Source organism: Gobius niger (assembly GCF_951799975.1).
Source record: "Gobius niger genome assembly, chromosome: 13".
Classification (NCBI taxonomy): Eukaryota; Metazoa; Chordata; class Actinopteri; order Gobiiformes; family Gobiidae; genus Gobius; species Gobius niger.
In genome coordinates this window covers 21,845,678-21,857,847 of record NC_136864.1, presented here as the reverse complement: position 1 = coordinate 21,857,847, position 12,170 = coordinate 21,845,678, and the positions used below count along the sequence as shown (strand labels likewise).

The 12,170-nt window shown below is 44.0% G+C and overlaps 1 protein-coding gene across 5 annotated transcripts in view; it reads left to right on the top strand.

Annotated features, from left to right (window-relative positions):
* The window catches only part of LOC306972487 (zinc finger protein 521-like), a 124,146-nt gene that overhangs the window by 98,841 nt on the left and 13,135 nt on the right, over positions 1–12,170 (top strand). For all 5 annotated transcript variants that reach the window (XM_079569130.1, XM_079569129.1, XM_079569126.1 and 2 more), the window contains 2 exons: positions 1,924–2,055; positions 10,920–11,035. In XM_079569130.1, coding sequence (XP_079425256.1) covers positions 1,924–2,055; positions 10,920–11,035 — 248 coding nt within the window. The remainder of the gene's footprint in view (positions 1–1,923; positions 2,056–10,919; positions 11,036–12,170) is intronic.

The window sequence follows — 12,170 nt, the reverse complement described above, 5'->3', positions numbered from 1 at the left end:
TGGGTAGGAGTCAATACACACTAATGGAATCACGAAGAAGAAGCGAACATGCTAGCGGGCTAAGCTAACTGCGGGCTAGCACCACTTTAACAGTGTTTACAGCCAAGTTTGAGTGAAAAAAATTATCTCCATTGTGTATTTGGATGTACAATATCCCGCTCTCCCTATGTCTTTTATGTCGGTGTAGTGTTTGCTCTCACGGACAATGAATGAGTAAAAAAACGCAACATGCTACGACACCTGCGGGGGCACGAGTTACTTAGTAATGCTTTAACAAAACAACGACAACAACCCCCTCCATAAACCAAAACCATGATGACCCCAGGCCTGCTCAAATCTGCCGTCGACCATGTTGGCCACGCAAAACTGTTATTAGTACGTTTTCATCTTGTCTTGAATTTTAAAAAGCAACAGGCCCGTTGAAAGTTCAACTCATGAGCTCCTGAGCGCAGATTATTATTCCCAGTTAGGTTGGCTGAAAATGCTAAACAAGCCTTAATAATTCTCTCATGTGTGTACGTTATGGAGTGGAAATGTCAAGTAGCATCTGGTAATAGAATGTATCGCATGTTTCTTTTGGCCGTGGCTCCCTCCCACACTTTTCCTGTCTTTTTAAAGTCACTCTGCTCCGGTGCTGCTCGATCGCTGCTAAAGTGATCATGCAGGTTTCCAGGGGTTATATTGTACGATTCTGGAGCAATTATGAATAAATGGTTTCTCAATAGGCCGTCTTGTGGATAACATGCCACCCAAAGACTGTACATTTTAATGATTTGGATTAGAGGTTTACAAGGTTAAAGTATGCAACAAAGACAAACAAGAAGTGTGAATATGAATGCAAAGATTTAAAGAACAGTAAATCTTGTATATTAGTCAGCAGAGATATGGGGGGTGGAAACGGGGAGGCTACAGGTACAGTTGGGGATTATAAAAATCATCAATCACTCCAAAGACTTACAGAGCTGAAAGTGAAACCCCACTGAACTTATGTACCTACTGTAACTGTTACTAGATCAGCTTACAGCCCCTTCGATTAACCCTTCCTCTCGCTGCTTTGGGCTTTAGCATCCCACAACCACTCAGGTGTTCTGTGCATTCGTACTATCCCACATCCAGGGGCCGTGTGTCACTGCCATCAGGCACCCTCCACCCCCACAGACACCAGCCTCAGTCAGAGGTCTCCCCGGTGGATCCGCCGTGCCCTCTCACGGCCCCGTAATGGCCCGGCCCGGCAGCAGTTTGATGGAGCGGTAGTCGGGCCCCGGTGGCACACACTATGGGCCTTTATTGATGCTCTGGAAGTCTGACTCAGCACTTCACTTGGAGAGTTTACATAGCGAAAAGCATTTGTATAAGCCATCAGCGGATGGAGTGTGGGGACGTAAAATGGGCCCGTTTAGTCTTTGTCAACAATATGGCTGCCTAAAGCTAGCAGTGTATCGTTGAGGGTGGAAGTCCACGATAAACAATGAAGAATGAATGACTTGGACAATCAAGATAGTCACAGCATGTAAACACTAGCTTGGTTAGATAGAACATTATCAACCTTAAGTCTTTTCCATACAGCGTTAGCATGCTAAAGCCTGCTAATGGATCAGGAGCTAATTACTTTTCTCTCAACATTGAAATGAAAGAAGATACATGAACAGTGTATTTGTGCAACCTGTGAGTGTGGCCTTTCTGATAACTCAGGTGTCAACAGCAAGACGTATTGTTCTTTATAATCACTGTAACTGGTAACATAAATTGCCTTATCAACAACATGAAACTGCTCCATTTGACTTTTAATTAACTCCCTTCTTAAATAGATCTCGGTGCGCCGGTTAATTAAATAGCTGACATTCATTTTGTGCATTTTCCTCATTGATGCGTTAGGCTCACGTGTTGTGTTTTTTTTTTCTTCTTTCTTCTCTCTCTGTGCAGAGGAGGGCCTGAATCACGAGTGCAAGCTGTGCAGCCAGTCGTTCGATTCGCCGGCCAAGCTGCAGTGCCACCTGATCGAGCACAGCTTCGAGGGCATGGGCGGGACCTTCAAGTGCCCAGTCTGCTTCACAGGTATGGCTTTGTCGATACACATTGATGCGCAGGCACGGGCTATATTCAGCGCACGCTTCGCAGTCATTCATTTGTTCCATTCCGTATTTAACTATTTAAGCGTGCCCAGGGATTCTCCTTCCTTTTTTACCCTGTTAGCTGCTATTACGAACGAAAATGTGCTAATAACAAGGCGCTTAAGTAACTATGCAACTGGAGTTTCAAGTTTAAACTTCCAATAACATCCGACCAAAGGCACTAGCCACATCACGCAATTATCTGAATGTGTGTTATTCAAAGCCACAATATAAAAAAAAGGAAAAGAAGGCTTGTTATCCGATGTGTCCGCGTCACCGCAGTCGCACGCTCCTGAAAGTTTTGCCACGAGACGCTGGCCGAAGTGCGGGTCAAAGACGATGGCCGATGCTTAGAGAAAAAGATTGCTTTACTTTTCCAATCGCTTCTAAACAAGTTGGGAGAGGTCAGGCCGGAGCCACGCGAGCCGTTTGCTGCATGCGGCTTCTTATTTAGTCAAATTGCCTCCGAATCAAAGCCGTGGAAGTGTCGCAGGGTGACTGGATGGGGTGGTGCGGGCGGGGGGGTGGGCGACTGTGTGATCTGATGGGAGCTGTGTGTGGGGATGAGGGGGGGGGGGGGGGGGGGGGGGGGGCGTGGGTGTGTGTGTGTGGGGGGGGGGGGGGTTAGCAAAAGGAGACGTGCTAATTGTGGATGGCAGTGGTGCTGATAGCTGTAATGATCTCATCTGTCTGTGTGCGTGGAGGTGGAAGGACCGGACTCCTCCTGAGAGAATAGCGCCCTCCTTCAGTGTCAACAGGGTTAACTATCTCTATAATGAAATCTGCAAAGTCGTTAACTTGGGCTCTTCACTATTTCTCCCATCTCAGCTCTTTAGTCTTCCTCACACTTTCTTAAAGCTGCTTTTTTTTTCCCTCTCTCTCTCTCTTTCTCTCTCTCTTTCTCTCTCGGCTTCCTTGATTTCAATAACAGCCTCGTAAAATCAGAGACAAATAAAAACCAAACGGTGCCACATGTGGACCGAGCTGGGAACACACGCTGCAACTTCAGAACTCTGTGTTTTTTTTTTGGTTTTTGACGGACAAAACGAAACAACAGCGTATTATTTTCACCGTAAAATGTTGCTTTACTTGACAGCGGCGCACATTTCTAGAAACTGTAAGAATGACATCGCATTGGCTCAAACCTGAGATGCCGGTTCAAGCCCAGGTCTAACCACCACGTATTGTTTTTGTGTCCTCGTGCAAGACATTTCACCTTCTGTATGATTGCTCATGAAGAGTGTCGTGTCTGTGACTTTCTCGAAAACTGCCCCGTTAAAAAAAAAAAAAAAAAACATCCCGACTCGCGACTTGGCTACCTTGCAGTTGTAAAAGAAAAAGCAATTGGGCCTCGATTTAAGATTCAGCTGTCTCTTTCACTCCTCGCCCCCAGAATCTTATTGATATCTCCCCAGCCCCGCGCCACCCTCCAGCGCCGCCATCAGGGGACAGGGTCCGGTTTAATATACAGAGCATGTCTTATTCGTCCCTGCCTTCATTTTCCAACAGCAGGGCTTTGACAGACAGGCCCCCGCGCTCCCTCCGCGCCCATATCGATCACCGCGCGGGAGAGACCGAGGGAAGGACAGAGAGCAAAGCATTCTGGGTGGAGAGGTAGAGGGGGAGCGGGGAGGAGGAGGAGGAGGAGGAGTCAGGCAGAGCGGACCCCTCAGGACAGCGGTCTCCGGACAGGCCGGACAGACGGGTCCCTCTGTCGGACAGTGAGGGTACAGTGGGTATGTGAGGAGGAGGAGGGAGAAAAGAAAGAAAGCATAAAAAACAGGTATTGGGACTTTAACTGTTGTTTATTGATTGATTTGTAAGACTTATTGCGTCAAAGCGTTTTTCAGAATTGGCCGATTTACTCTTTGGATATATTCTATCCGCGAGTTGTTCTGAGTTTTTCCTGAGCTTTTTCTGAAGTTTTGACCACTTCTAGAGTAAAATGGAAATGGGTTGTACTGTATGTTTTTGCTCATAAAAACCTAAAAAAAAAATGCATCAAAATCTACAAAACTTTGTTTACAGTATTGAGCCCACAACACACAAATGTCACATAAAACTATATAATTCTAAAGTTGTATTTGTTTATACCCTGCAAAAAGTCATCTTGAAATAAGTGAAATTTTCTTTTTAATGATTTGAGAGAAATCTGTCCATGGGGCAAGATATTTACACTTAAATTAAGATAATCATCTGGATAAAACCACTACAGCAGTGTTATTTCAATCCAATCCAATCCAACTTTATTTCTATAGCACATTTCATAAACAAGAGTTTCCAAAGTGCTGCACACGAAAAAGTATTTGAAGTTGTTTTTGAATGCAGTGATTTCTTTTATCTTAATTTAAGTGTAAATATTTTCCCCCGTGGACAGATTTCCCGAAGTTAGACTCTCAAATGAAGGACAAAAAATCATTTCTTTCAAGAAAATGAAAACAATTCATTTTTAGGTGACTTTTTGGCAGTGTACACTCTTAAATGTAAGCTGATTAATAGTTTGCTCATTTCATCCATAGAAACACAATCAATTCAATTTAGGGTTTTTTCAGTGTTTGATTCAGAAATTCCCATTTGAGCACCTACTTGGAGCTCGGACAGGTGTAACACCGGTCATACATGTTCGTGTGTAGAATCACTATTGAGCATTAATGGCAGATGTCAGTGGTTTCTGGATTATTGATCACAAAGGCTCGTCTCTCATAGCGACAACCAGGCATCCATTTTTCACTCAGAAACACAATCTTTGACCCAAAAGACTATCATTTTGATGCTCTGTCCAACCTCACATTGAGTACAGGCCATACCAACAAAAAATGTATATGAATTAACAAAACATGCTCGCAATAGACGGCGTGCCCAAACAGCATAGAGGAGATTCGGAGGAGACAAAACTTGGAGAAAGGAAGGTTGCAAGTTTGGATGTGAGATAAAAGGAGCAGAATGAGAGGAGGAGGAGGCGGTCGGGGAGAGGGAGGGTAAATGGAGAGAGAGGTCCATAAGCCCCTGGATGATGAGAGAACGCTGACTCTCCCAGGACAGATTTGACAGGTTTCAGAAGTGGGGGAGCCTGCAGCTAGAAGTGTCTGGCTGCACCCTCAGGAGCGCGGGTTGCTGCCGAGGAGGAGGCTGGCGGGGCGGAAATTCTGATTGGGAATATGTGCTTAAGACAAACAAAACAGAAAAGAAAGGAAGGCGAAGGGGAAGGCGTGCGTCTGATGAAAGCCTTGTGTGTGGGGGGGGAATGGGGAACGGGGTTGCGTTACTTATGTCACAGCAAGAGCGAAACTCCAAAAGCTACTGGAGGCCCGGCGCGCCAACGTGAACTGTCAAATGTACTAGTTTAATTAGTTTGTTTGCGCGTGTTCTGGTAAATTAATGGCGTCCCGCTAACAAAGACGCTCCTAAATTGTTAAATGATGAAATAGGAATGTGTGTTGAAATCATTTTTATTTTTTTTCACTCTAAGTTTGAAGACATTTTCTCGAACAGACAAGTTGAGCCAAATAACTTTCCCTGTGCCCTATAGATATTGCAAAACCAGAAATTGGACAAAACATAAGAGTAGCAGAAAATAACCCTGTGCTGACCACGCCAGTCCATTGTCATTGCTGTAAAGTTGTCAACTAAACGTAGCAACCAACAAATGTTATTGGTAATAACTATGATAAGTTGAGTATTAGATATGGAAAGTCTGAGATGCATTCACCAGGCTGCCTGGATCAGGCAAATGTCCATTCTTCCGTAGAAAAACCTGTAACAGTCATTTGTATAACCGCGGTGTTTCCTTTGTGACGCATCATCCCACACAAGGACTGTGGAAACTTATAAGACGTCAACTGGAATCATATGAATACAAACGGAGACCAGTGTTGGGCAAGTTACTTAAAGGGACTATACAGAGTTTAAAATTATGTATTTTCCTCCCCCTACGTGTTCCAGCAATGTCCTAACAAGCCCAGACCTGTTCACCACAACTGCCTCTAAAATCCTGCACTGTCACTCAAAAAGTTGTTATTTCGGGGTCTGAAGTGCCGTCAGCTTAATATATAAGGTGCAGTTACACGTATGACCTGAGGTGGCAGTAGTGAGTATAAAATGGCCAACTTGCATCAAAATTGTAATATATTCTACATTAGTGATTACAGCTTGAACAATGTAATATGTTTGTATTACATATTACAGTTTCAAAAATGTAGCTGAGTTACACTACTTTGAGTTACTTTTGGCAAAAATAAACTGAAAATAGTACTAATACCGAGCAAAAGTGCAGTCAAAGATTTCCTTTTCTTCTCTTCCCCCATTCTCTCATGTTTTGTTTTGACGACCATTACTCCAGACTGCAGATCTTATACACCAGTGTCCAACTTGAATTGTTTTGCTCATTTTATTTGGGGAGAGTTTGGGATTTTTTTATTCACTCATTTAAATGCTCTTGTACCTCAAGTTACTTGAAATGTAATGACTAATATACTCCCGTGTCTAGTGCAAGTAATATGTTATATTCCTTAGTTACTGAAAAAAGTAACATACTTCATATTTCTATTCCGTTAGTTGAAGGAGCTACTCTTAAAAGTACATTTTTCTTCCTTCCGCAGCTTATTAATTATGAGATTGTGACTCCTAATAATGTGACCGCTAACTTGCTGACTGCTGGACCTTATAGCGTTTCTGGGCCCCGATCCTCGGCACAAATTCACTTAACAAATGAATAAGTAAAAAGGATCGAGGGAGAGAAAGGCCTCTTTTTTTCCATTTTTTTTTTTCCTCCTCCTCCTCCGTGCACAAACAGCTTAGTATTGGTGCAGTGTGCAGCCTGCAGAGAGCTCCACGATGCCAAAATAAAGATGAGCTGGGGCCTGTAGTAAAGGAGATGTCCTGCCACGGCCGGCCCCGGAGAGCTAATCAGAGGCCTTAATATCCCCACAGCGAGGCAGACCTTGGCCCCCACAGCCTCCCAACCTCCCCCCCCCCCCCCCCCCCCACCCCCCCACCACCCAGTTCCCACAGCCCGACGCCCCCGACGACCAACCCAACCCAAGCCAACAAACTCCGCTAACTTCTCTCAGACAGACACACACACACACGCGCCTGCACATCCCTGTCCTCTCTGCGGGGGCATGGACACAATAGCCATGCAGCCACTGATCCTGTTTTTGGACGGGCCTTTTTTTTTTCTTTTTTTTCCCTTTTTTTTGGGATTATTCCGTTTGTCCTCGTTCTAACCCCTCCAGGCTGCAAGACTCGCCTCTGTTCTTGCGGCTTACTGGGCACCGCCACGCGCAGATCCTTTCGCCAAATGCCGGAACACTGTCTCTTTATTACGTGAGGCATGCTAATTGCACAAACAGGAACGTTGGGAGACTTTGAAAAGACGAACGCGGGCGAACTTTGGCAGCGCAAGATAAACCACGGAAAGATACTTGTAGCTTACCTTTTGTTTTCACTTTACGCCTCCGTGCAGTGTTGTTTTGTATTAGCAGTTTGATACATTCAGCCATTTGGAGTCTCGTTATCATCTGGTTCTTCAGCTCAAAAAAGTATAGTCTGGGTGCATTTTTACATCACCTTAAGCTCTCGAACCACCGTCCCTTATAATTCATTCTAATGCATTCTGTAAGTATAGGTGATTAGGCATGTCCCTTCCCGGCAGTGGACCGCTTGTAAACAGGCAGATGCGGCTAGTTTGACATCTCACTTGTGTTTAGCCCTATTGTACTGCATTTGAAGGCCCCCCTAGTCTCTGATCCATTTTTATTTTTGCTGTATTGACTTTTCCCTCCTCTCGCCAAAGACATAATGAAGGCTTCCTGCGGGCTGCTGTGACCTGCTCGCTGCTCCTGTATATGCTCACAAAACGCGGCGAGAGCACACACAAAAAAGGAAAAAACGCTTAATTGTCGTGTTTTGGGTTTTTTTTGGGGGGGTAAAACATTGTGATACACGATTGGCCCGGCCGTAACCTTGAGCGTCACTGTTTAGCATCGCAGTAAAACAGGCCATTCGCGCGCAGGGCTACAGCCGGCCGTTTGTTACAGAAATTGAGCGCGGTGTTGTTTGTTCATTAGCGGAAGGTTTGTCAGCGAGCGGTTAGCGTGCGGCCGGGTTCCAGAGGCAGATGTCGCATAGGCATTAGCGAGCTGCAGCCAGTTGTTTAACACGGAAAGAGCAAATAGGCGGAATGGTTACGATGGGTCAGTTTGGGATGATTTGGAGGGAAAGTAGAACAGTGACACAGGGATGGATTCCAGATGACAGTTTGAACCTTCGATTGAGGAGAATTTGACTGACGAAGCCATTAAAAAAGTATTTTGATGACACACTCGCATGACTGCCACACAGAAATGCATATCTCACAGAGGTATAAGTATTGGAGTAATAGTAATAGCAGCCATCCAATTGTGGCCAAAATGATTACGGTTAAAGTGCATATGACACATTAGACACAATTTTAGTTACACAATTATATGTACGATTTTGCTCAAGATTGTACCCAACCTTCTTTAGTTTGCCCTTTTTTGTGATGTTTATAGTCTCACTTCCTCATTGGACATCGACAGGAAGTGACATAGATGAAGGCAAACCATTTTAACTGTTGCCATGCCAACCATGTTTATGATTTGATTCATATGTTTATTTGATATGGACATAGTAGCATTGAACAACCAGATACATTGTTTAGTGTTTAGTGTTATTGACGGTGCATAACTTCAAATCATAACAACGCCGCCCAGGAGGTGACTTCCTGTTTCGATCCAGCACGCCAAAATAAAAGCACACAGTTCGTCACATTGATTAGTTCAGCAGGGGCTTGCAACATAAAAAGAAGATAATTAAATACACACATTTGAAGTGTTTTGTCTGTTAGTTAGTTAGGCGGAAAGATAGTCGAACTAATGAACTGTTGAACTAATGAAAAGATGGTGTTTTTATTTTGGTGTGCTGGATCGAAAAAGGAAGCGCCACTGTTTTGATTTGAAGTTACGCACAGAGTCAATTGCAAGACTGCTAATGTGCAACACTTGTCCATAGGAGGATAGGAGGATAAGTCAATGGGAAATGAGTCAAACTGCTATGGAACTTTACCTTTAACTATGTCACTTCCTGTCAGTGGCTTAAAAATCAAAATAAAAGTAACTTTTGTGCCCAACATTTCTTTATTAAAATTGCTGCTTTACTGAAATAAAATGATAATTTTACAACTGATGTTATCCCTCTAAATTAGTCATAATTTCGAAAGCATTAAAACCTGTCATATGCACTTAAATGCATTGTTCTTTGGCCTGCTTAGGGGTGGATCACTTTTAAAGCTACAACCTCTACAACTACCACTCCTTTTCTTTGTCTTGTATACCCCGTGGGACTCACATTTACACTCCAAGTACCCCCTTCCTCGAGGGTGCCGCTGATGAGCTTTTCAAATGACACATCTTTTTTTCACTTGCCTTTGCAAATGTTTGATCTCGTTTTGTATATATTTTTGCCTGTATAGTCTGCGTTTTGTGGCTGTAAAGTTCTGAAAGTGGTTTATAGCAGTTGTTTTATAGTTGGTATGGTCTGAAAAATCATTTAAAGGTATACTAATGTCAACGACTGAATACTTGTCCCAGTACGGTCGCTGCTACTCGAGTGCAGGTGCCTGTGCTGTAATTCATTAGCCTCCCTCTGATGTGCATATACATGTTCTTAGGCAGCCGTCACCGAGGCATTAGAAGTCTTTTATTTCCCAGGTCAGGCGTGTGACATTCACTGAAGCCCGCTGTGTCTCCCGTGTGCGCGTCTCAATAATTAATAACTGCTGTCCCAGGTGAGCTCAAAATGGGACACGCTAATGTTTCCAAGCCCCAGCGACCCCGAAGCCTTCTTCCCTCCTCACCTTTCCGCAGTTGTTCCTTCTCCCTCTCCCTCTCCCTCTCTCCCCTCCTTCTTCTCCTCTTGGCCCCAAGGCGCTCGCATTAGAAGAAAAGTTATTTTGAGCCGTAAGAAATTCAAATGAAGGCCCCTCACATGCTAACTTTTTTCTTTTTTTTTTTTTTTCCTCCCTCCCCTCCGCAGACCTTTTGAGACTAGACAGGCAAGTCCTTATAAAGCGCAAGGGTCCGGGATAACAACTGGCGTGTTTGAAGTGCTCCTAGGAGAACAGGCACACAATTGCATGTCCCTTAGCTTCCCCTTAGCGCTGACCGTGCCTTGCTTAATTAAAGCACAAATGTACGGTCGTATATGTTTTTAAGTGGCAGCCAGTTGTGTGTGTGTGTTTTTTCTTTTTTTTTTCTTTTTTTTTTTGCACCAATGGAATCTGGAGCTTGCATGAATAAGTAGCGCGGAACCATGAATATTTATATTGTCAATATAATTAGCAATGTAGACTAATGGAGGCCATGTTTTGCACTTGAAGCCATGCCAGTTTTGTTTTTTTCCCCCCCTCCTTTTCTTTTTTGGTGCTTGTTTATTTCCCCGTTAGTTGTCCCCAAAGTAGTGCTAAATAAAGCGCATCATTATTCCCCGAGCATCATGCTAGCGCGAGTGCCATTAGCGTGACCACTTCGGTTCAAATTGCCCCTCGTATTTTTTCAATTACATTCCCAATAACAATGTTTTTTGTTTGTATCTGTTCTTGATAGAGGATTCATTTGTTTATAATCAAGTCATTTTCCTGGCCGTTTGACATTTTTTTAATTCCTACCCAGACGACGCAATTATGATGATGTTGCCTTTGTTCCTTTAGCATCGCTAATGTAGCTGGATGCACCTAGCGTAAACAAGTTTAGCATGTTGATTTTCTTTGTGTGTGTGCTCTATTTACAGTGTTCGTCCAGGCCAACAAGCTGCAGCAGCACATCTTCTCCGCGCACGGCCAGGAGGACAAGATCTACGACTGCTCGCAATGCCCGCAGAAGTTCTTTTTCCAGACCGAGCTACAGGTGAGCGCATAAATAAGTAAATAAGGGAGGGCGGGAAAAAGACGTTAGCTAAATGCTGATGTCCCTAATCACACATGACAGCTTAACAAACTAGCCCTCTCCATTCCAACTGGGAAAAAGAGGGGGGGGGGGGGGGGGGTGACTCAGAAGGAATTATTTCCAAAACTCATTTGTGATGTGCAAGATATGATTTGATTCGCTTATTAGACCAGCCGAGCGCTAAAATATCTGGAATTAGCCGGATTAGCCGAATGCTGGTTTTTGAAGAGGTAATTGCGTACATCGGAGGAGGCGAGAACGCGGGCCGAGTCAATACGCCTGCATCTCCCTTTCTAATCACACAGGGAGGCCTCGTGGCTAAATGTGAGCCGAGTCCACCGGGGAGGCCGTATCTGCCCTTCAACAAAGTTAGCAGTTGGACTTATGAACTCGCAATGTTAGAGAGATAATCCATTTTCGAGCAATCTCTCCGCGCGGTCCGTGGGGAGCATGAAAAAATGAAACAGACCTTATTATATTATTTCACAGTGGTGGTGTTTTCGAGCGGGCTCTGTTTTGTTCGGGGGATTCGGCGCGTACACATGGCACACTTCTCATATCCACATCTTCCTTCCCCTTTGAAAGGAAATCTAAATAATAGTACAGTATGAGCGCAGTGGTGAATCTGATTACTCCGTCTGTGCTCGTAGGCGATAGTTCAGTTAAGTCCTCTATATGGGAGATTCTCTCTTCTGCTCGAGCCTGTGCATGAGAGAAACAAATGACAGCCTTTAAGGATAGACAGAAGCCTACTGTAAGTATTGAGTATAGTATTTCTGCAAATGGGCTACTATATACGCTGCTACTGCATATTCTTAGCCTAATGCTTCAATACCTACAGCCTTACTATTACTGCAAATCTAAAACTTATTTAAACTGTATGTTCTTGCGAGGACACGACTTCTATCATTATTTTCATCCTTACAAGGAGGTTGGCTGACATGTTCCCTGTACCTGATTTTTATATATATTTGAGCAGCAATTCCCAAAGTCTGACCCCTTAGTGATCCAAAAATCTCCCGGGGCCCCCCAATATGTATAATTTACTCTATTCAAAGGGATTTGTAATTATTTTACAGCTAAAATTACATGAAGA